The sequence below is a fragment of the Heloderma suspectum genome, chromosome 5 (genome assembly GCF_057233095.1).
Source record: "Heloderma suspectum isolate Gila_16-S chromosome 5, 16-S_ref, whole genome shotgun sequence".
Lineage (NCBI taxonomy): Eukaryota > Metazoa > Chordata > Lepidosauria > Squamata > Helodermatidae > Heloderma > Heloderma suspectum.
Window position 1 is genome coordinate 183,523,143 of NC_139462.1, and position 26,245 is coordinate 183,549,387.

General features: G+C 43.2%; 1 protein-coding gene across 1 annotated transcript in view; it reads right to left on the reverse strand.

Annotated features, from left to right (window-relative positions):
- Positions 1-26,245, reverse strand: part of LOC146344932 (histone deacetylase 9-like) — a 284,959-nt gene that overhangs the window by 137,715 nt on the left and 120,999 nt on the right. The window contains exon 10 of the mRNA XM_084859825.1: positions 20,302-20,420. Coding sequence (XP_084715951.1) covers positions 20,302-20,420 — 119 coding nt within the window. The remainder of the gene's footprint in view (positions 1-20,301; positions 20,421-26,245) is intronic.

Sequence of the window (26,245 nt, forward strand, 5' to 3'; positions counted from 1 at the left end):
TCCAAACATCACAAAGGAATGCTCCCCTTATCCTGATATAGTTCCTAAGTGAATACATGTGGGTGGATATTGGCGATTCAAAGAAGAGTGCTTATAGGAATTGTTCAGGGTGTGTCAGCAAAAGAATAAACTATCTCTGATGTGTCAGTGAATGAGTAAGGCAATGAATGTAACAGATTGTATATTCTTGAGCCAAAGAGATACTGTGAGTGTGTGAAGTAAAATACTTGATATATCCAATACCCTGGCCCTACACACATTGGACATCATCCAGAAAAGGGCACAATGAGTTCACATGGGGTTTCTTTCCAGTCTGCAATCCAGCAACATACACACACACACACACACACCAAATCAGCAAATTGCATTTTATATATTAAAATAGTACAAAGAAGTGGAAAAAGCAGATTTTGAATGACGTCTATATCTGTTTGTGCTTCGGATGTAGTGACCAAAGGGAATTCACGCATCTCTGCCATGCTGAGGTATTTGATCTATCTAGCTTGGGTGTCCTACGTGGTGTCTGTGGGCACACCTCTTGGTGCCATCAGGCTGCCTGCCTGCACCTCCTGATTTCCCCCCCCCCCAAAAAAAAGATTTTAATGTAAGAAACATTTTTTAAAAAAACGGGAGGCTGGAATACTGCAAAAAGAAGTGCTGGCCCCTTGCACCATCTCTTTTTCCAAGTTGCCTGTGGGGCCCATATGGGCCCCAGAGGCATTCTTAAAAAAACAGAAATGTTGGGTGGCTGCAGCCTGCAGCCCAGCATGCATAGCCACCCAGGAAAGAGAAAAGTCAGCTGCGGGTGGTAGGGATTGCCTTGGGGGGTCTAGAGGGGGTGAGGAGCAAAGAATGGTGCTTTGCCTGGGCCTTGTATGTGTGTGTGTCGGAGGGGGGGATTGCCTGGGTTTTACCTGGGTCTCACCAATTTCCTTTCTGGGAAATTGATGTTTTGTGACCAGCTACACACCCCATGGTAGCCATTTTGGGAACTGGCATGCCCCCCTTGGCAGCCATTTTGTGAGAGCACCCGTGAAGCTCTTAACATTCCAAATGTGACCACTGACCCAAAACAGTTTGGAACCCCTGATCTATAGTATAGGTTCTATACCAAAATATAGTGCCCATGCATTTCAATATGTGGAATGCTCATATCTCCATTTTTTCCTGCTATTCTATAATGTGTAATGTCCATAGCTGTGGTCAATGGCATTTTTAAAGTAGTTCAGTCATTCACTTGAGGCCCAGTAATACATTTATACTAGGCTCATGCCAGCAGGGTTTGGGATCATAAACATTAAGGGTTTTCCCAAACATTGAAGTGAATAGGACAGTCCTTGCTCTCGTCACAGAGTTCCAGGTACACTCCTGCATTTTCATGGGGGAGCCATTAGGTCAAGGAAATATATTTGGGATCAGGGAGCATGTGCACATGCCAAATGCATGTGTAGGGCTGTAGAAAGGATAAGAAACAAAGCTTGTATAAGCCTATAAGGATCATGAAGGGCTTGTGAATAAATAATTAATTTCCATTTTTTTGTATTGTATTTTTTGAGCAAAACTTGTAGACCTAGGTCAGCCTTCCCCACCCTGGTGCTGTCCAGATGTATGGGACTAGAACTCCCATCGCCCCCAGCCAGCATGGCCAATGAACATGTTGGCTGGCAATGGTGGTAGCTGTAGTATAAGCCACCTGGAGGGCACCAGGTTGGGGAAGGCTGACCTAGGCTGTCAACTGGAACAGAAATAAAGGGAAAGAGGTTATGATATCTTTTTACGAAGTTGCCTTCAGCTCTCTCAGAATCCTTAATAGGTGGGTGCCAATTGCTTTCTGGTGTATCACATCTTTCTAAAGAAAAGCTATGCAACTGACTGCTAACATGGACCATCGCTTAGCTCTGTGGCCTATGGCCCAGAAATAAATCCTTGGGGTGAAAGTTCAGCAGTAACTACAGGAAACTCTTCTGAATTGTACTTCATGAAGTCTGGAAACTGGAAACCCTTTCATGCTGTTGAAGGATATTGGGAATATTGGAAAAGAGTCTTAGGAAAGCAAGATCCCAGCCAGGATGGAAAAGAACAAACTTCACTCCACATCCAGATAATTCCACTGTACTCCATCAAGTAGGATTACATTGCTTCCTGCCCCCCAACATTTTGTCTGGGTAATCTGGACTGCAACCCAGGAAACATTAGTCCCCACACCAAACACCTGAAGGCAAATATTCGGTGTGATCTTGAAGATGCTATGTAGGCTGTGATTGTATTTGAGACCCAGGAATCTACTTGTTTCAAATGAGGACAGAGCTACAGAAACAAATGATGGGTTAACTTAAATAATGAGCCAGTGCATAACCAATGCCAGTGCTTTAGCAAGACATGAACTATCGCAGCACTGAAGAGGTGGGGGACTATGCTCAGGATGAGATTAGGCTGTAGTTGCTCTGTTGGTCCCACTAAATGCAAGAGACAATAGTTGTCCACACCCTGGATCTTATGTTTAATTTCAAGCCACAGCCCCAGAACATATAAAGTGGTATATGTATGAATTTTACTGGAATTTCCTGCTAAAGAAGAACAATTTCACATCTGATATGTAGACAATAAATCTACTTACTTTAGGGAAACGCCCTCCTCCTTGATATTATAAGGTCAAGCTAGTTCCACCCAAGCCCCAACTCTGGGAACCAGAGAGGTAGCCAAACAAACAAACCTCTGCATGTGTATGTACATGTGTGCACACATATTGCAGTTGCACTTCTGTTGACCCTACCAAGAGATAGCCTCATGCTATTAGAGGTTTCAAGCTGTTAGGAAGAAAGCTAAGCAAAGGGAGAAGCCAGGGAGTACTTACAAGTACTAATTGCCACCCACTTTCTTCCACCAGCTATGATGAGTGAAGGAGCTGATGGCCATAACAGCAGCAATCACTTGTTAAGAAAGGAATGGAGAAGGAAAACAGAGAAACCCACTGTCTACCTCTTCCCAGCAAGTGATCAAGGTATGGTTGTCCACCCCTTCCTCTGGCTTTTGCAAGCATGGGTTAGGGCAACAGTCTAGTGCAGCCTTCCTCTCAACTTGGCGCCCTGCAATTGTGTTGAACTTCAACTCCCACCAGCCCCAGACAGCATGGCCGATGATCAGGAATGCTGGCAGTTGTCACCCAAAACATCTGGAGGGTACCAGGTTGGAGAAAGGTGATCTAAAATATACTATGATTGGACTATATAAGGAGGATCACATGGCCCTAGCCAACCGCAGGTGAGCAAGCACCTGTAGGGAAAGGACTGAAGTGGGTTACAGAAAATGCACCTTGTTGTAATCCTTGGGGCAAGGCAGTGAAACACTTCAATTATTGCTTTTAATATCATCATTGAACTGCTCGACAGGGTTGGATTGTTGTTGTTTTTCATTCATATTTGCCCATCAAGCCATGCTATGGCACCCTTTTGAATACAAATGTTTCATTTTATTCCACAAATGCCTGAGAAACTGCCAAGCAGCCAGGATCAGGTATTCAAACATATTGTGACAACTACCCATTTTATTATTGTATTTCTTGGGAAGAGGGGAAATGTCTTTTACTGTAGCACTAGCATGGTAAAGTTTGTAAAGTAAAGATCAAACAAATAAAGGAATGTAGAGGCAAAAAAAACAACCAACCAACCAGCCAACTAACTTCCATGTCTTTAAAGGAACAGATTTCATATGAAGCAATTTTGGGGAAAATATGAGAGCTAAAACAGCACATTTATTTAGTTTTAATTTTTGTGCTGTCATACTTTAGCACTGGAGCCCTGATTTAGAACACATGCCATTTCCCTTTGATGTTTCGACTGGTTTTTTAAACAATGGCAAGAAAGATAGAAAGGAATTAAACTGCAACCCAAATCATAAAACTGGGCTTTTGTGCTCTTAATTTACATATGGCTATTTTGGTTTTGGGGAAGCATTTTTAGTTCCCAGAGCCTCTGGGGAGGTGTAGGGGTAGGGAATCAACCCTTCCTGCAAAACATTATTTCTGAAGGGCAAGGGGGCTTTTATCGAAGGACAGGTTTTTCTCATTCAGAGTTCAGAATTGTACCCTTCTTTTCCTCCCCTTTCTCCCCTGACTCTTACTCCCTACCTCCCTTTGTCACCCTAACTCCTGTTTCTCTGTTGGGATGTGCAAAGGGGGGGCAGTCGGGAAAGTGGGCAGGAGTGAGAGTCCCTTTGCTCTATCCATTTTCATTATTAAACCCTTCATTTTTGTTGTTGTTCCTTCATTCTGAAATGAGTGCATGTCAGGGTGGACACTGAGCCCATAGATTCCCAGAGTACTTCTGCTGCTGAGGAAGAGCAGTCACTCCTTCGGGAGAGGAGCGCGCTCCTTTTTCCCAGGACCAACAGCTGACGGAGATTCCTCCCACCCACATTCCTAGTTTAGAAAGCAGTCCAGCGAATGACTCAGCACAGATAGCAGACTGGGTGGCGTGGCGCAGACGCAGAGAGCGGCGCCAAAGGGTTCGCGCTCAAAGAATGGTTGCACCCAGAGGATCCAAGGGAAAAGGGGAGGGATTCTCCCTAGTCCTTATATTCAGGGGTCTGCCAGTAATTGCCTTTCAAATGGGGACCAACTGCTCCAACTTAGGGCATAGGGATGCTGCTGCTCAGATCTAGTTGCTACCTGTAGAGTTATTAAGTTATAAAAGAAGAATAAAGCTTTGAAAAGAATCCCTTTGTCTGTGTCTGGACTTGGCTACTGGATTAGACTGAGAGAGTCCTCCAAGGAGCCCTTGACAGTGCACACCTGTTCACCAGCAGCTGGGGCAGTAGCAAGGAACAATGTATGGAAAGAACAAGCAGGCATTCCAAGTAGGGATGTACGAAATACTTACCTGGTGACATCTGCCGTGGGGGGGAGGCACTCCATCCCTCCCCCCAAAATCCTCGACGGGGGAGAGGCAATTTGTTCCTCCCCCCGGAATCCTGCCCAGCCGGCTCCGCTCCATGGCGGCTCCACAGAGCCGCTGGCCACAGCCGGAGTTCCGGCCGTGGACAGGCTGCTGCAGACGCAAATGGCGGCCACCGTACCAGCCACCATTTGCGTCCTGCTCTTTGCCGTGATAGGCTACGTAAGTATTTACGTAGCCTATCATGGCAAGCTAAAAAAAAAACAGCGTACACAAATGGCGGCGGCTACAGCGGCCGCCATTTGCGTTCCCTATTTTTAGCCGTTTTAGCCTACGTAAATATTTGCGTAGGCTATTACGGTGAAAAAAAGGGGGACGCAAATAGCGTAGTGGGCGCCATTTGCGTTCCTTTTTTTTGCCATTTTAGCCTACATAAATATTTACGTAAGCTATTACAGCAGGGGGGGGGAGAACGCAAATAGCGCCCACTACGCTATTTGTGTTCCCCTTTCTTTTCGCCGTAATAGCTTACGTAAATATTTACGTAGGCTAAAACAGCAAAAAAAAGGGAACGCAAATGTCAGCCACCATAGCCACCGCCATTTGCATACGCTGTTGTTGTTGTTTTTAGCTTGCCGTGATAGGCTACGTAAATACTTACGTAGCTTATCACGGCAAAGAGCAGAACGCAAATGGAGGCCGTGGCAGCTGGTTGAAAGACCAGCCGCCGCCGCCGGAGCCGCCACTGCCACCGGAGCCCCAGGTAAGTTTCGTTCCAGGGCTATTCCATGAGGGGGGGGTGGGAGGCTGTTCCGCCACGGGTTTCGGGGGGCTGAATGCCAGTGCATTCAGCCTCACTGAAATCCATGGCGGAATTCTCCGCCATCCCTAATTCCAAGGCAAATGCAGCTACTGTTGTTACCCTTGGGCAGGGCTTGAGATGAATGTAAACTGCTGCATCTAAACCAACCTACCACGTATCAGTACTCAGCAAGCAGTGCCTAGCCAACCCATTTGGGATTGACTCCGTTGCTGTTTTTCTGCAATGGCAGGGGTTACCATTAGTAAAGTCCCTCTTCTGTTTGGCCTGAAGTTCAGAAATAGGATATAAACCAGTGGAACTTGCAATAGCATGTTACAGCACATCTTTACCTCCTAGCATGAGCATTCCTGTTCAGAGCTCCAGCCAACCAGCCCATGGCTTTACCCAAGATACTATAAGCTAAATCTGAGGTCTCCAACGTAGTGCCCACCAGGTTCCCTGCTCCCCCTGATTTTTATTGCATTTCCTTCCTAAGTTGTTTTAAATTATTTTTTGTGTTTTTTTTAACTGGGAGGCTGGTATGCTGCAAAGTGAATGCTGCCCTCCAACGCCATCTTAATTTGGATTCAAAAGAGTGGTTTTGTGTTTTGGAGCTTAGACTCTGCCCCTGTCTTGTAATTAGTTTCATGCACAAGTTACATTTCTTTTAGTCTCACCAGTTTGCCTTCTGGGAAGTTAGTGTTTTGTGACTGGCCATGCCCACTACAACAAACATTTTATGGATGGGAAAGCCCCTGGCAGCTATTTTGTGAGAGTGCCCACAACACTCACAAAATTCAAAATGTGCCCACCAACCCCAAAGGTTAGGGACCCCTGGTTAAGAAGTTCAAGCAAGGTGTTCCACAATGCCCTCCCCGCATTTTTCATTTTTTTTCTTTTCCAACTGAGGCTCAGCCTTCCATGGCTCCAGAGCATGCTCAGTCCTCATTGACCTTTTGGGAGGTCGTTGGGGGGCAGTTGCCCCCTTGCACTATATTTTTTTTCGCATTTCTGCAAATCTCAGGGTTCCCCTGAGCAGGCCAATATCACCCTCATTTCTCAGTGGCCCTGTTTGCCTCTGTTTTTGTTGCCACTCATCACCTCTATTTGCTATTAGACGATGTAAAAAAAAAAAAAATCAGGAGAATTTGTTTGAGGTTTTTTTTTCCTGAAATGCAATTAATCTCTAACCAGCAGGCCTGACAGATGAAAATCTGAAGCAGCCTTGAGGTGAAATGTGAGTGATAGCACAACAACCAGTGGAAAATGTTGTTGCCTCCTAGGGGTGTATGAACTCCACTCACTGATCTGCCTGGGAGGTCCACGGGGGGGGTGTGATCTGTTCCTCCCCCCGGAAGGCTTCCTGGCTGGCTCCGCTCTGCGGCGAGTCCATGAAGCCACCAGCTGGGTTCATCCACAGCCGGACTTCCGTCCACTGTCCTGCCAGTGTGCAGACACAAATGGCGTCCAGTGTAGAAGATGCCATTTGCATCCCTGGTCCTTTTGTGATAGGCTACATAAATATTTACATAGCCTATCACAAAAAGACCAGGGACGCAAATGCCATCAGCTACGCCGGATGACATTTGCATCCACACACTGGCAGCAGACGCAAGGACTCAGTGGACAGACCTGGACCCAGCCGGTGCCAGGTAGGGTCCGTCCGGGACGAAGTTCATGGGGTGGCAGGGGGGAATGGTCCGTTCCTCCACAGACTCCTGAGGGGGGGGCAGATTCTAAAGATCTGGAGACATTGGAGTCCATGGTGGAATTCTCCGCCTCCCCTATTGCCTCCACTGTCAAAAGTTGGTGCCTATTTAAACTGGAACAACCCTACAGTGAAGCCAGTTCTGATGCTGTAGTATCAACATGGTGCCTGTCTGACTGCAGGACAGGGAAGTGCAAGACAGATCACAAGCATAGATAATTTACAATTCCCTAAAGACAAAAAGTAAACACACACACACACACACTACTTTAATTCATTAAATAAAGGCTTTTTTTTTTAATGAAAGCCAAATCAGGGGCTGAATATATAAAGCCACTTCTAAAAATATATGTATCCCACTTAGAACTTGAATTAGGAATCCAGGCTGGCACACTGGCTTTTTGTGCTTACGTTACATGTTAGTTTGTTCCAAGGCCATGCTTGAAAGTCCCTATTTATAGCGCTTCATTTCCTGATTTATAGTCCAAAATATTGTCAGAAATGCACAAAAAGCCAAGATAATTTGCCGCAGGGGGAACATTTCTTTTCCTCTCCCTCTCAACCCAGAAAGAACAACAAAACCTGCCCTAGTTGGCTTTCCACAGTTGGCAGGTTTTGTTGTTCTTTGGCTTTTCTGCTGTGCTCCTTTGATCTGAAGAAAGAAATTGGTGTTACCTTTGAGCTGCTGGCATCATTCGACCTGCCTAAAGGGATGCACTTCCGGTCCCGACATCACTGTCTGTACAGCAGAATTTAATTTAAGATGGGGACTCGAAGCTCATAGTTCTAGTCAATGGGTGTGAGAGCTGGTCTATTAATTATGCTTGTCATGAGTGTGTCACCACAAACAATGTCCGTCCGCTGAGTGATTCTTGCCCAAGCCAGTACATTTAGAAGTGTTAAACACATACACTGGGTGGCCACTAGAGAGCTTCAGCTAATGGATGGTATAATGTAATAAATACATAAATCTGAGGGTAGCATCTAGTTGTGCCCCAGCCAGCAAGCGTAAACCAATGCATGTGTGACATAACTAGTGCTTGCTAGGGAAATGGGGGAAAGTGGCAATTTGCTGCCATTTTGGTGGCAGTGGCAAATTTCAGTGGCAAATCACCATTTGCCCCTGTTGCCCTACCAAGTGCTACGTACACTGCACAAGCATTGGTTTGTGTTAGCACAATGTGATTAGCGCTAGTGCACGGGCACAGTAGGATACTGCCCTATGCCCCCACAAGTAGCCACCAGGCACATCCAAGAGCCTTCTTGGGTCACTCAATGTGGCAATGACACATTTGGATTCAGGCCCTTACTTCCTAGTAAATGATTATGACTGATGAATAAAAAGCTGTGAACCTTTATATCCAGGTTTCTCAAAATGTAGGGATGCTGGAGAAATTCGGGCTGGACTAAAATGAGTTCAGATTTCTAAGAATCCGACCTGTGGAATCTGCTGCGGACCAGCCTCCTCAGGTGGCACGGAGTCTGTGGACTTTTGGAACTTTTCTTTTTTTTTTACTTTCCTGAAATTTATGCAAATTTATTCATAGGAAAATACACACATTTCTGCTGAGACATACACCATCCTGGAAAATATATGCGGGGAAAACTTACATGGAATGGGGGACAGTACACTAAATGTTACATGCTAACATAAATTACGTAACTTGTTGTGAACCCTCTTACGGAATTATCTGTGGACTTTTCCACATAATGGGAAAATAATGAATCCATCTGTGAACGGACACCAGGACAAACAACATCACACAATCCACAAAATGCACACAGGATGGATTTCATAAAATTCGGACATCCCTATCAAAATGTGGGTTGCTAATGAAGGCATGAGTTCCTCTTTGGCCCTAGTCACCCCACCCCCCAAATCTGGGATAGCTCATAATGAGGTTGGGATGAGGCAGAACTTTCCCTGCCAATATTTATCTATGTAACACCACTCTTAATTTTGAGATGGGGTCACCAGAACTATAATATAAACAGCTCTTCAAGTACTTGAAAGGTTGTTGTCACAGAGAGGAAGGCCAGGATCTCTTCTCAATCATCCCAGAACACAAGACACAGAATAATGGGCTCAAGTGACAGGAAGCCAGATTCTGGCTGAACTTCAGGAGAAACTTCCTGACTGTTAGAACAATACGACAATAGAACCAATTACCTAGGGAGGTGGTGGGCTCTCCCATACTGGAGGCATTCAAGACGAGGCTGGACAGCCATCTGTCAGGGATGCTCTGACTTGGATTCTTGCACTGAGCAGGGGGTTGGACTTGATGGTCTTGTAGGCCCCTTCCAACCCTACTGTTCTATGATTCTATGATTCTAGGGTTCAATCTGTCTTACAGGCCCCTTCCAACCCTATTATTCTATGATTCTATGATTGGCTCCAGGTCTGAAGGGGCTGGTGTGCTCCCTCCAACTCCAGTACTCCCACCCATCCTATGTGGGTGAGTCCCGGAAAGCAGTGAGAGCGGCAGACAGCACTCTGACCAGCACTGGGCAGCTGCTACCATTTTAATTTTCTGCAAATAGGGAAAATAGGGATGAAGAAGACTGGAGGCACTGCTTACTCTGAGGGGACCTGTCTCCTTCAGGGTCTCATTTGGAGGCTCTCTCAGATCGTGGAGCCCCAAACCCTGGTAGCGCCACTAAAGAAGAGCCAGTGATTTACCTGGCACAGCTACCAGAAACAGGAGCTGGGTCTGGTAAATAGGGACAGTGAAGATATAGTAGGGATGCTCAAGGATTTTGTTCAGCCCATATTTTTAAGCAAACTGATTCACACTTTCCAGACCAATATGTGGATTGGAAAAGCTACCATTTATTTTTTGCATGCCTCCAAATTTGCAGTACAGTTCTCAGCTCAATCAAGCAGTGTACAAAAATGCATATATAATTGTGTATTTTAGGGTAAAATGCATACAAAATGCATATTTTAGGGTAAAATTCATATTTTGTGAAAAATATTGAAAATAATGTGATTTTTTTCATGCTTTTTAAATGAAATGATTGAAAAGGGATAAAATGGACTTATGAATGAACACATGCAAAACTGGCATGAACAGGAAATAGACTGATCCATCCATTCCCTAATATAATCCATCCATCCATTCCAGTCCATGTCACTGTGTCTTAGCGTAACCTACTCCACAGAGTAGTTGTAAGCCTAAGGGTTGCAGAATATAACTATGACATATTTATAATAAATAACTAAGGCTAGCTACAATCCAACACTGAGTTAGATGATGTGTTTTGCCCATAGAGATCAACCTCGGATTGTGGCCGAAAACTAGTTAATCCCTTTGCTGTTGAAGTATTTATGACCTGCTTGAGACAGACGATAAACGTCTTCATGCAATGTGCCCCAACTGTCTCCACAGAGGCATTTATGTGGAGAGTGCAAGATGTGACTCTGGCTGTGTCCATGGATACAGCCATATCTAGCTGGAAACAATTCCCAGTGTGAAACTGTACTAGTGAGATAAGGTGCAGCTTGTATGTATGAATGGCTCAAATCACTCTCTATGTTCTTGACACGAATTCATTCCAAGGAGCATTTGGAATATACAGTTTGGAGCAGTTGTCCGCATATCTAAAGAATGTGTGTGTGATTAGCTTCATGGTCAATTTCTTTAGAAAGCCAATTCATCTTTTGAGAGGCTAGGATCTGTGGAATGATGACCCTTAGCTATGTAATTAGAAATAAAACGATCTGAATATGTAACACTGAAAGGCTAACTGGGTTTTCTAAGGGGAGCATCCACTCGCATTTAATTTGAAGGCTGCTTTAAAATGCATACAATCATAAGAAATATTATGTGGGCACAATAGTAGTTATAAGCCAATGGGTCTTTAACAAAAATCCTTACTCTCTTGAGTAAATACTAACTAGTGATGACAAACGTTCTATTTGAGCTATTGTAACTTCTGAGGATTTCATAGGGTTGGTGGCCACATGTTAAAATTTTTGGAGGTTTAGGGATGAAGAGCTTTCTCCCCTAGGGGAGAAATATATTTCAGTAGAAGTGTATTTTTGTTTTAGTGTACTTCATTTTTATTGCACTTCAGGTCACTCATTAGTGAAGACTAAGAGAGCCATCCTAAATGTGTGTGTAGGGGGGGAGTGAAGTGGGAAAGTGGGAAGAGGGGGCAGTTTTATTGGGTTTTTTAGCCTGGTGGATCTTTTTTTTAAAGTCTCCCCCACTAAAAGCAATAGGGAGAATTATGCAGTGTACAAAAGCCACCTCTGCTCCTATTCCCTATTTTTGGGCCTAGTGCAGGCAGGGACACCACCATCAGTAGATTAACCAAAATTCTTACTCTCTTGAGTAAAAACTAACCAGTCATGCCAAAAGTTTTATTTACGTGATTATAACTTCTGTGGATTTGATAGGCTTAGTGGCTATAGAGTCTGTGGAGCATTCTGCAGCTGTAACTTTGGCCTCTGGGACAGATGAGGCCCCACTAATGGAGGAGCTCCTCTCCACGAGTGGAGGGGCTTGTTGCCTGATCCTAACACCACCACCCCAAGCCAACAGAACTGGGCATTAGGATTGCTCTGCCTGCCACAAAGTAAAATTACCATCAGTTTTTTTATCCTTGACAAAGCACGCTCATTGCTTATAATGCACAATATATTTGCGAAAGATTTCTAAAACTGCTGTTGCAATTAAAAAAAGAGGCCATCACAGAAATGCTCCCGATTCTCTTTCAATTGCCCCCATACTCTACTTCATAATAGTTTCAGAAGTAATAATACATACTTGTTTTGTTTGTTTAATTTAAACCTGGGCAATCACTTGAGATAAAGAGAATATATCAGTGGACTAATGAAGGATCCTGAATGTTAACAGTCCCTCAGAATGAAGTATACACCTCCAGAGGGGAATGTAGGAAAGATGAACTTACAGACCATGAAACAGATGGTCTCTAATCACCTCATGTACTTAAACACACCACGGCAGACTTTACAGACTCCTGGCTAGTCTGCCCTTGCCAGAATGGTCTCTGTCAGATTAAGGGTTATTGCCTCTTCCCTGTGCTTAGCTTTTGAAATCCATGGCCAAGGGGCTAGTGTGAGAACATTGCCACTGATAAGAGGTGTTTGTTTTGTAAAATATTTGAGGTAACAATCCTGTGGAACAGTTAACAGTTCAGCAGGGAACCATGAGCTCTAGCTAATATCTGCCAACTCCCTGCTGGGTTCAGGACTACCCACCATAAATAAATACCGTAACTGGCTATTTATTTGAAGAGCACCCATAAAGGTCTATGGAAAGAACCTCACATCCTTGCTACTCAATTCAGCCTCAAGTAATAAGGATATGAAGGTCTTAGAAATAAGCTCCTTATCAAATTAGGGTGTTCGCAGTGCCATTTTCTTAAAAGAAAGAAAGAAAATGCAAAGAAGGAAGAGAAAGAGTGAGTGAGAGAGAGAGAGAAAGAAAGAAAGAAAGAACCAGAACCAGATAATGCATGAGAGAGAGAGAGAGAGAGAGAAAGAGAGAGAGAGAGAATTATTATAGCTTTCCTTTCTTCTCATCTCCTCTCACACATACAGGGGGAAAACGGTGGGTATGTCAGCTCTGTGAAAAACGGTGTCTTTCCTTTGCCTCCCACTCCTCTGCTCAGCATGCACTTTTGAAAGCACCAACAGCTTGCCACAGCTTGAAATGCAGCTGCTGAGCAAACAAGCAAACACAATCGGCATCCCCTGTCCCCACCTAAGAACTCGCTGTGAAAGATAATGTTTGTCTCCCATTCAAGACCTACTTTTCGCTCCTTTTTGTCACCCCCAAAATAAACCTTCTGGGGTCACACCACTGTTGCTTTGATATTTTGACAGAATTTCCTAACCTATGATAGGCATATCTCCTGCCTGCCTGCCTCTCTCTCTCTTGGTGACTGAGTATAAAGCAATGATCTGCAATGACTCCCATGAGAAGTAAAAACAGCAGATACACATATTCATATTGTCAAGTCATCATTACTATTTTCCCATGAGTTTTTTTTACTCAGTGCACCACCCATACATACACACACACACACACACAGAGAGAGAGAGAGAGAGAGAGTTTTGCAAATATAAAGCCTACCCTGTTGCTCTTTATTATTGTTCTTTTCTTCTAAAGGGTGTTCCTGTGTGTTCCAATTAGGGCCTGAGACAGAACCAAGTCACTGCTGGATTTTATATTCTCATCCATTTTTTTGCTTTTTTGTCTCAATAGCCATGGATGCCTTTTAGAATCTGTCTTACAGTTATACCTTGAGAAGCTAATGCAGTCACGTCTGCTAACTTCCCCTACATTACAGCTTGAGATTAATCTGAACCTGGGGAGCAACTACACCACTCTCAGATTTTTCTCCCCCTGTCCCATTTTGTTTAACTTCCTGCTTGATGGAAGAATTTAAACTCTAAAGCTTTTTCACTATTGGTGACATTTTAGTTGGGCCGAATAATGGTATTAGGCCCAACTAAACGGTACCTGACTTAGGGATGTATGGATTCTGTTAAATCCGTTCTGTCTGTGTTTTGCAGATTGTCAGGCATCTTTCATTCTGTCATCTGCTCACTGATGGAATCTCGAGGGGGGGGTAGGAATGTACGAGTATTTTGGTCCACTTGAGCAAGTACGCATTAGTGTTAATGCACATTAGAAGTGTATGCACTTGCACTAATGCATATTAGTGCTAAAGCACTTTAGTTCAATTGCAAATTTGCACAAATTCCTCCCAAAAGTAAAAAAAAAAAAAAATTATCTGCAAGTCTGCAGAATCTGGGTGACCCAGAAAAAGCTGGTCTGCTGAGGAATCCACAGGTTGGATTCATAGAAATCTGAACTCATTTCAATCTGTTTTCCATTTCTCCAGCATCCCTAGCCTGATGGGAGATTCTGGATTTTTTTCTAATGGTTCAGCATGGTTACCGGTGCTTCCTCCCCCTGACCCCCCCCCCATACACACACACCCTGTCATTATATGAGCCAGGCAAAAGATATCCTGGGGTAATACTTCATTTCAACAAAAATCCTTTGAAAACTAGATTCATAATGTAACTTCTACTTTAAAAAATGCATAGGGATGTAAGTCCAGCATAGATGTCCAGCACTGCATATAGATGAAAATTATTTTATCATACCACACTGTACACATTAGTGGCTTCTCTAATTGGACACTGCAATAAACAGATATCCAATGTCACACTGAATGATGTGCCTTCTTTTCTTACCGCTAATTATCATTCCACTTTGCCCAATGGTGCCAAATATTTTCTTTGAGATAACAAAGAAAAAGCAAGCACCAAGTTCTAGTAAGTCAACTAAGTTCAGCCTTTTCATGGAAGGCAGAAGCCCCTCCAAACATCCAGTGTTTTGCTTGACACTTGACTGTTTACCGTCTTTGAGATAATTACAATTTAATGGCCCTGTTACTACCTTGAGTGATAAAGTGGTATCAAGAACTTTAAGGATAACATTTTTCTTCCTGAGAGTTTTATGATAAAGCAAATACAAAGGGCACACTCCAGCCAAGGTTAAGCATTTTTTAAGTCCCATGGACTTCAATGGGAGACATTTAAGCACATGCTTAAATTTCCCACTTAAATCAATATGGAATGAAAAGTGATTAATCTGGGCTGGATCACAGTGAAAATATTTTGCATGGAGGTAAGTGTTGCAGAGAAGAAGCCCTTTATTCCAAATAACTAAGTAGAGCCAATTATTTCTCATGGATGCAATAGATCCAAAAATTTATAATGAACATGTCTTTGGGTTTTGTTTTGTTTTTGATCTGCATACAGATTGTGTGGCTAGAGTACTGGGCTCAGATGTGGAAGAGTTGGGTTCAAATACCTGCTCAGTCACAATGCTTCTGGGGGGTAACAGTGGACCAATTGCTAGCTCTTAGCCTACATTATAGGATTTTTGTGAGGATAAAAGGGAGGAATCATGTATTCTACCCTGAGTTCCTTGGAGGATGATCAATAAATGGATAGATATAACATTATTATTATTATTATCATCATCTTCATCATCATTGTCACCATCATCATCATATTTAGAAAGGGTATAGTTGTAGCATCTCATCCACCCCCCCAGGTGGCTATAATGGCAGAATGCGATTCATCCAACTGACCCTTAACATAGGACCGCAACTGCATCCCTATAATAAGTAAATAGTTTTATGACACGAGAATATGTTTTTTAACAGAATTTTTAGAGATGAAACTGTAAAACACAAATTCAGAACGTCTCAACCATGTCCTCTGTAGTGCCCCCATAAGAACCCTATCCTTGGAGTTCCTGCACAACCAGACTCTTCCTTCCAGTTCTACAGTGAAAAAGCTGAACGTGCAATGGGATGCATAGGCATAACTTTTTCTATCCACTGAAGTGAATGAGTGGAGGAGCTCTTTGTGTATATTAGAGCACCTACTCCTTGGCATACTGCTGGATTGATGTGATTGGCTACTAACACACTGATCTTTAATATTACTCTTGAAATAACTCTCCTCCTACTCTCTCGTTTATCTCTTTATATCACTATTATGAATCATACATTGTAAGCTATACCGATATTATCAGTTGCATTATAAAGATATAATATAATATAAAAACACTTTAGCAATAGAAAGAAAATACTGAAATTATTGAGTAAGGCTATAATATAGCAAAGGGGAATATATGGATCTTGAGCTCCACAAAACATTCCCATTGATTTCAACAATTGTGGTGTATGAAGATCAAAGTCAGTATGTATGGTCTTAATTTGAGGCCTTTGGGAGGACTCTTTTATGGGGTGCTACACTAAAATTCAATATAATATCTGAAGAAGTACAGATGATGCAGTTTATGTACTATGCTGAAATGAAGATTGTTGATTGCATTCATATATGAGTGTGTGTGTGTGTGTGTGTGTGTGTGAGAGAGAGAGAGAGAGAGAGAGAGAGAGAGAGAGAGATGTCTCTTATAATCTGTCATATTCTCTCTCTCTCTCTCTCTCTCTCTCTCTCAAATACTTGCTTAGAAACTGTCCCATTGAAACAAAGTATTTATTAAATCAAAGCAGAATCATTGGGCTGAATTATGAAAATGTTGCGTTCCTAACAGTTTTGACATTTCCCTATAAATAAGATGGCAAAAAGCTAGAATTTTGATGGTCAGTTTGATGGTACTTCCTTGTAGTGCATAATACTAATCTCAAGTTTAACTGTGGGGTTTTTTAATTATAAAAAACATTGTCCTTGGTCCAGAGAAAATTAGGACGCAATCCTATGGGGATAGCCTGCTGCCTCTGAAATCAGAGGCGACCACCTATCCAATGCAGGGCAGGTGATCGTTCTCTCCACATTTCTTCTGCCCTGCAATTTCGGCTGTCTAGCTGCTGGAAGGCGGAGTGGGGCAGGAGGCTGCCGGATGACACACAGGATGTGTCATACTGGCATTTCCACCCTCCTCGCCCTGGAATGCTCCCCGGAATGCCCTCTTTTGGCCGCTCTGTGCTCCTCTTCAGAGCGCAGAGCGCAGGGTTGTTCTGTGCTGCCCGCGAGGCAGCATGGAAGAGGGGGAAGGTCGGTACCCCTAAAACCAGATAACCTATGGCCATCTAGCCACTGACTAGCGGCCATAGGATTGCTGCCCCCGTTGCACCCAAGTCCTATTCAAACCAATAGGTTAAATCAGCTGAGACTAATATTAAGTTCCAATCATTTCCACAGAATTTAGGTGTGACTGGATTAGGGATGTCGGAGAATTTCTCCACGAATCTCCGGGAGGCCGAATGCCAACGCATTTGGCCCCCCAAAATTGGTGGAGAAATTCTCCGACACCCCCCTGCCCCCCCCCGGGATGGGACTTACCTCGTGCGAGTGTCCCTCGCGGCGGCGGGTCCCGGCGGCGGTTCGGCAGCGGCAGCAGCCGGTCTTCCGACCGGCTGCCGCCACCGCCATTTCCAAGTAAAAAAAAAAGTGATAGGCTGCATAAAGATTTACGTAGCCTATCACAGCTAGATTTTCCAAAAAACCATGATAGGCTACGTAAATCTTTACGTAGCCTATCACGGCTGACTTTGGGGGGGGGGGAAAGCAAGTATGCAAATGGCGGCGCCCATGGGCGCCGCCATTTGCGTTCCTTATTTTGGCACGGGTAGTCTACGTAAAGATTTATGTAGACTACAGCGAAAATAAGGGCAACGCAAATAGCGTTGCCCTTATTTTCGTCGTAGTCTACGTAAATCTTTACGTAGACTACCCGTGCCAAAATAAGGAACGCAAATGGCGGCGCCCATGGGTGCCGCCATTTGCGTACGCGCTTTTTTCCCCCCCAAAGTCAGCCGTGATAGGCTACGTAAAGATTTACGTAGCCTATCACGTGTTGTTGGGTTTTTTTACTTTACTTTTTTCTTTTGCGGCTGGAGAGGCGAGGCGCTCCCCCCCGGCCAGAATTTAGGCGGGGAGGGATGGGGTGCCTTCCCCCCGGCCAGAATTTTGGCGGAGAGGGACGGGGTGCCTCCCCACCCGCCAAGAATTTCGGGGGGAGAAACAGAGCGCCTCCCCCCCCCCGAAAAAAGCTGTGGGACCAGGTAAGGGACTTTCGTCCATCCCTAGACTGGATTGGAGCTATGGGATATATATGTTATGGTTTTCTCTCACCTCTGCTTCTCCCAACTCCTCCAAAAAGTGCATTTCTCAAGAGGATAATATTCTATTTAGATAGAAGAGGATACTGTGAATGTTCCAATCAGGAATGAATTTGTAAGCTGAGTATAGGGAGATATATAGTGGGAGATGTCATGAAGGAGTTTCATATAAACGATGTGAGCTTGCTCTACTTCAGAGGCCCTCCTTTAGGACTCTTGCCATTGGGGCACCAAGATGTTTGTGACCAAACAGAGTTACTCATGCATTTTGAACAGGCACATTGACAGTAAATTAAAGCTAATATGAAAAAAGAACATGTGAAACCGATAACAACTAAATGATGATTCCTCTTGCAGAATGGTTCTACTTTAGTTCCTCTGATTTTTGGTCCAGATCTTCATTCAGTTTAAACTGCTATTGTTTTACTAATGTGGAGCTTTGCTAAGATGCATTTCACAGGAAGCAGTGATCAAAGGAGAATACTCAGAATCTCTGGCCCAAATCTCTAGCAAGCAAATAAAATGCTATTATCACCACAGGACTATTGGATGTCTGAAATGGCGCAGCCAAGAATGAGGAAGAAAGGAGGTGGGTTGTTTATATATCTTATGCTGTTCTTAGTTTATTCTTAATATCACGCATTATAGCCATTCCTGAACTGTATCACTTTAGACTAACATGAAGAATCACATATTTCAAAAGTCCATTATGTTAAAAATCTGTAAAAAGCTAGCATTTCAAGGAGAGGTTGAACCTGACCTTCTCCCTGACATACAAGGCTTCATTTCCATGTTTTTATATGCAGGGGATTTTGACACGAGGAAGTATTCAGATATGTGATCATCCTACAGGGGTCTAAAGTGGAACTGCCCAGGAACAGTTATTCCTCCCTATTAGAATATTACATTCCCCCCACAACTTGGAACATGGCTCTATGTGGACAGCTGACTGAGTCCCATGATTGGGTGAAGGGCAAGGTGGCTATTTGTCCTCCTCCAGACACCTATTTGAAGGTGTCTTCTATGAGAAGGGCTGTCCAAGTCTGGTTTAAAGTGAAAGAACCATAAGAAGAGAAACTAGCAGGGGCCTTCACGTTGCCCATCAGCACTAAGCACCTGGGCAGGAGACTGAGCAGGCACATAGGTCACCTGTCCACAGTCATCGTCAGTATGGTGAGATGTACTGCATTTCTGTTTAAATTATAGTCATGATTTCTAAATGTTTGTCTGTGCACATACATTTGTGTCCTCTTCTGTCCTCTTTTTGGTGATGCATTTCCTCTTGGTGGTGCATTAAGTGGCTACCCTAGTAAAGGTAAACAAACCATACTCCAACCTATGCACATCCAGTGTAATGGATGAGTAGAACCTATGTGGACACAAACGATATGCATGTAGGCTTTCACCTGCAAGAAGCAACGTTCCAAGTCACACAGACAAAGCCTACGCATACAACACTTGTACACCAATAGGGGCTTTGCATACAACGTTCTGAAGATATGTAGGTTGATGGAAGGTCGTCCTATCACATGTTCACTGTACACGGTTGACTATGGCACATACCCACTGCTTTTTATGTAATATGACAAAACAAAATAATCTTATAAAGGGCTGTAGGGAATTTTAGTAAAATTTAAGTAGAATGGGTGGCTCTGATGTAGGGATGGGGTATTAACTGCGCACTTCTTAGTTAACTCAACTCCTAGCAGTTGACAACAGACAATGAGTTGGATCCAGGATATGCCTTCTGCAAGAAGAAGGGGCCTCTGCTCATGGAAGGTCCCTCCTCCAGATTTTGGCGGTTCCCCCTCCCCCACAGCTCACCCCATTCTGCAGGATTTCCTGACTCACTGTGTAGAATTTTCAGAGGGCTGGAGGGGCTGCCATGGGAACAAGGGGGCAGGGAAGTTTACATCTGTCAGCACAGTTGATCCAGCATAAATCTGGATCCAACCCGATATCTTTGCAATGTTCCCTAATGCAGGCCTCAAAAAAAGGGGGGGGGGAGGCAAATCAAGATTTCCTTCAAAACAAGAACTTTGCGATGCTGCAAGAGCCGGAACATTTGTTATGTTCTCATTGTTCCATACATTCTATGGGTTGGCATCGGTCATATCAAGCTATCTGTCCACCTGTTTGCTACCTTTGCACCTTGCTGATTAGACCAGAAAGATAAATGATCAGGCCAAATTCGGCCCTTCCTAGAATAGCCTCAGGGGTAGGGTGAAGAAAGATTTTTGAAAATGTGTACGTACATTTAGCTGTCACTTTGTACCCGCCTAGAGGAGGGTCATGGCCTTCCACAGCATCAAAGCCAGCTGATACCAAGACGATGTCTGGCTCGAACTCAGAGGAGATTGGCATAATCACAGTCCTGAAGACAAAGACAGACAAGCAGTTATGAAGAAAAGCCATCATTAAACATACTGATTAGCATGAGAACCCCAATCCGATTTTCTTTAGGTCATCCCATTCACCCGCTGTTCAGTTTTTCTCTCTCTACTTTCTAGGGTGGATATTTTTTTTAAAGAAACACACACAGTAATTTGCAGGTACATATGAGAGGTTCTAACATTACACACACATCTGGGCTTATTTTATCCTGCTGCCTATAAAGGCTGACTCTTCAAGGGAAGTGACTAATGGATTACAAAGAGAATGCTGAAGTCTCAGTAGAAACCTGGATTGCTCCAGTTAGTGTGAACTTGGTGTAAATTTGAACTATAAATTTCTTTGGGGGGAAATGTTTGCTTTTCAAACTTATCCCCTACTCTTAACATTTTAAAATGTTTGTCAGGCTGGGGGGTGACTCTTAGAAAGGAAAAGGGGAAAAAAATCCCGAATTCTTGTAATCAAAGCCAGGCCCCATTGTCAGGATTTTTCCGAGGTCACGCCTAGCAGGAATCCAACAACCTCAAACTAGTAACAGCACCCCCTGCTGGTCCCAGGGAGAAATGTCAGGATTTTGCATTTTCAGGTTTCAAGGTTATTAACTCTTCCCTCTCCAGTGTTTTATATTACACTCCTTGGTATCGCTTTGTTTTTTATGGGCATGACAGGCAGGGCTGGCCCTGCCATGCAGTAAGGTGAAGCAGGCTGCTTCAGGCAGTGGAATTTAGGGGGACATTTGAAGGCAGGGAATTATGTCTGAATGGTGCTGCAAGCCATTTTAAAGTGTTGGCCCTAGCAAGTGGGACAGGTGCCATTTGGTGCTCAGCTCCAGGACATAAAACGTCTGGAAAAAAGTTTAGAACCAGTTTGTTGGTGTAAAGGTAATGGCCTTTCTAAACCAGCAATCTTTGAACTCATGTTTGGTGGGTTTATGGCCCAAGAGACTAGCCCTCAGTGAACTTGAGAGTTCAAATTCAGATTGTGCCTCCATAGAACTATGGAGTGCCACCTACAAAGCAGCTGATCCTTTTATAAGCCTAAAAAAACAAAAGAAGGAATAGGACTAACTGGATCCCAGAACATCCAATGGTATAAGTGATGGAAGGTGGGACCCATTCCTCCAGAGCATTGTTATGAAAACTGATGGCTTCATATGTCAGAAATTCGCTTATCAAGAGGCAACTAGAAACTCCAGTTGGACAAGTTTCTCCAAAGTAGGGATGGCTGAGAATTTCATTTGCTTCAAGTTTTGATAAGAACTTCCCAAACTTCACAAATTCCTTCATAAGAGAAATGGAAAGAACTTCAGCTTTTTTTTTTCTTTTCTTTTTTAAATGAATATGAGAAAGCAAAACCGATGACAGATCCATCCATCCAGGCAAAGGGATTTGAACTATGTCCTTAAAAGTCTAGGTTCGAACCCCTATATATTCAACCATGTTTGTAATGCTAAATTAGGGCTACCATATCTTTTGTTTTCTGACAGGTTCCTCATCTTTGAAAGCTACATAGCAGGCAGGTGAAAGTATGGTCCTCTCCATGCTGGGAATAGCTGTACCTACTGAACTTGGCCAGTGCAGATGGGTAACAATAAATATACATTGCAATTTTCTTCATAAACGGGATGGAAAGAACTTGAGGTTTTTTGAAAAAAAATAAAAGTTAAAGACATTGTTACTGATAGATTTGTTCATCAAACTTTTTAGGTCAGTGAGCACTTTGGGAGTTTTCAGGGAGTGTCATAGGTGCTCTCATAAAATGGGTGCTATGTGAGCTTGCCCACTCATAAAATGGCTGCCATGGTGGGTATGGCTGGATATAAAACACCCATTTCCCAGAAAGCAAACTGGTGAGACTAAAACAAAAATAACTTGCCCAAGAACCTAAGGCAGAGGTGGGGTCTGAATACCAAAACACAAAACCACTGTTTTGAACCCAAATAAAAATGTTGCTGGAGGGCAGCACTTTGCTTTGCAAAATGCCAGCATCCCACTTAAAAATAATTAATTTAAACATCTTAAGAAATAGAATACAAATCAGAAGGGTCTGGTGGGCATCAAAAGAATTATCCGCAGAGAAATTGGTGCCTACAAGCCCCACAGTGGAGACAATGTCTATCCCTACTCCAAAAAGGCATATTTCCAGTATCATAAGAAAATACAGTGGTCAGGTCTAGGCTCCTGTGGCTCCTGTGAGCACCAGATATAAGAAAATCATAATGCTCAAGCCAACATTCCAGGAGGGCATCCTCCAGCCCAGCCCACAAGAGCAAAACTGCTTTATGGAGTGGCCCTTCATTTTTGGAACTTTCTCCCCCAAGGACTATTCTATGCCCCCTCTCTCATGGCTTCAAATGGATCCTGAAAACATTTTAACTCCATCAAAACTTCTGTCGGTTGCACAGTCTACAGTTTACGTCATTTCACTACAATTTAACTTGCTGCTGTTTTAATGAATTGTTTTGATTTATTGTACTGCAATGTTTTCACCCTGATTTTTATTTTGTAAGCTGCCCTGTGAGGGCTTGCCCCTAAAAAGCTGAATAACAACAACAACAACAACAACACAGTAAGTTAACGGAAGTGCACCACCTAAAATTAAACCCCGGTGTTGGTGTTAGAAAGGCTGTCACGTTTCTCTTTATTTCTGCTCTCTGCCTGCCCAGGGACATCTGTGTCACAGCTAGGGCAAGAAGAGATGGATCTGAGTTACAGCTGGCTTTTATGTTTTCAGAAATGGGGGTCAGCCATTGCTTCTTTGTCCCAGAATGCTGGCCGTTATCTGATACCTGCAGACACTACCATTGTCTCATTCAGTCTGTATCACCATTTTGAAACTAAGTCTCTTTACTCACAGACTTCATGGCCACATGATCAGGCCTAACTTTTGAACTTTTCTGTTTCTCACCCCTTGCCTCTTATACCACCTAGGGATGTACAGATTTTGTAAAATCTGTTCCATCTGCATTTCATGGATTGTCAGGTGCATTTCATTCTGTCGTTTGCTCATTAACGGAATTGGCTTTTTTCTCCAGTTTCCCAAATTTGTGCAAATTTGCACTTTTGAAAATGTACAATTCCCCCCTAAAATGCACATTTTCATTCTTTAACCTACGGGATAAATGTGCATTTTTGGCTGGTGGTTTTTTTAAATGTATTTTTCTATTACTACATTTCTGTAAAATTCTGGGAAGTAAAAAGAAAAAAAAGTCCACAAGTCCACGGAATCCATGTGACTTAGGAAAATCCAGTCCCCTGTGGACTCCATGGGTCGGATTCATCGAAACCTAAACTCATTTCCATTGCAGATTTCTCTGGCATCCCTAATACCACCTAGATTGATGAAACCTGGAGAATCAAACACTTGCACAGTCTTTTGTTGCATTTTGCTTGGTCTTAATCAAGATATTGCCTAACTGTGGACTTGGTTATTTTTTTCCTTTCCTGGATTTTGTATTTAGTACATCACAGAGTGATTCAAACATTCAAATTTTCCTCCCTCCCAAGCCCAGAGAGAATCTTCTTATTAAAAACATACATGTTTGGGGGTTTTCTATGTGTGGCAAAATTATTTGTTCCAAAGTATTTTTATATCATGACCTGATATTAGAGCCCCAGTTTCTACTTTTCTGCTAGCCTTCCCCCCTCTTCTTTTAAAAGTATGAGCAGGAAGAGCATGCATGGCTCATCCATCCGACCACGGCACTGATTTCATGCCAGAGCCTTTCAACCCTCCTGGAACAGCTTCCTCCTTTCCAAGAAAAGTAGGTCCTCCTTTATTTGAAACTTGCCACCCTGCAACATGTTCTTGGGAAGCTGGAGAGATTCACAAAAGAAACATCCCCCTGAGTATCATTAATGCTTTCAGTCTGGGGTATTCTGTTGTTTGTAAAGAAGTCGCAGGATAGTTTCCAGTCATTGTGAAAATGTCAGGCATGTGATTCCCCAGTATGCATGTCAGATGCAAGACATTAGGGTGAGTTTTTTGTTTTTTTTTAAAGAAACAATCAACAACACACCAGCAACCATGGCACTTCGTTCACTTACTGTTCCCCCTCCACCCTCACCCCTTTTAAGTCTTTTCTTCTGTCTTTTATGGGTTTTACAGCACATGGTGCAGAGATGTTCCTGAACATTTGCTCTCTTACAAGATATATGAAAATTCATCTGGACAAGAAAAGAAAGACAGAAGGAAAGAACTCTAGTGAAAATCTCCAGACGCAGATTGAGAAGACATGGGAATGGCACTCAAATCTAGCTGTACCTATAATCTACAAAGGTGAAATAGAAGTCAAATATTTTACAGGCTGTCAAACACATACTAGAGTACCCAGTTAGGAATATGGAAAGCTGTTACATGGACATTGTTCCAAGCCTGTGGGAACTGTCGTCTTCAGTCTCTTATCCACTACATTTGGAGTAAATAAGAGATGGAGCTACGAATTAGGAAGTTGGCAATTTGAATCTTACCTCTGCCGTGAACTCACTACGTGGCCTTAAGTAAGCCTCTCTCTCTCAGCCTCAGCCTCCTAATCTGCAATGGGAGTAATAGTAATACTGATCTACCGTACGGGATTGGTGTAAGATCGATCATGCATATGTAGTGTTTTGAACACTTGAACATGCTATGCTGCTGCTGTTGTTGTGGTGGTGATTATTATTATTTTATTACAGAGCACAATGATTTGTACTAAATGGAAAGTACATTTTCACCTAGGACATCAAAGCATTTAATTACAAACAATCACACCTATATGTCTTGTTCTCAGGTGAGCAGTTTGAAAAGAGAGCACATAAAACTCTTCACTGACACTTCTTACTTGGCTGTACAGTGCTATATTTTATACAGGAACTGGCAGAAATACAGGGCTGTGGGGATAAATTAAATCCATTACCAACCTTCTCCAAAGCTTGATATCCCATGCATGCCCCAGGCAATAAGGACAGTTGCCAGGTCTAGAGAATGATCAGAGGGCACATGACGTTGCCACATGGTTAAAGCTAAAGAGGAATTTCCTGGGAACCTCTTTTAAACTCCTCTGAACTCCTTGCATGGAGAGCATCATAACAAACAAATAGGTCAGGCTACAAATTAGGTCATGAGTGCTGATCTTCCTTCAGCCAAATTAAATTTTGGAGAAGTTCTCAGGTGCTGCATTTTGGTGGCATGGGCGGGGCTGAAGGCAAAGGGGGTGGAGCCAAAGGCGAAAGGAATGCAGCCAAAAATACAAAAGATACCAGCATATTATATTACTGCCTGTAACTAAGACTCTGTGAACCACCCAGAGAGCTTTGGCTATGGGGCAGTGTACAAATGTAAATAATAATAATAATTATAATAAGGAGGAGGAGGAGGAGGAGGAGGAGGAGGAGGAGGAGGAGGAGGAGAAGAAGAAGAAGAAGAAGAAGAAGAAGAAGAAGAAGAAGAAGAAGAAGAAGAAGAAGAAGAAGAAATATAGCCTTTTAGAATGGCATAAAAACTGCACAAAATCCCAGAAACCATCATATGATTGATGGTTGCGGGAAAGGGGGTGGAGCCAGGGAAAGGGGGCAGGGCCATCTGGGGAACTCTGGAGTGCTAGATTTTGCCCCCAGCTGTGCATTAGGTGCTCTGAAGATTAAATGTCACTAAATTCTAGTGCATCACAAACTAAGTGCCCACACCCTGCTTACTATGAAGACAATGTTTTTTCAAACGTTGTACTTCAAGAGTTAAACAGCTCAAATGAATATTGACGCATTCACAAGACTAAGATGCATGGGATATTGCATTGGCCATGTTGGTTAGGGATCATGGATGTTGTATTCC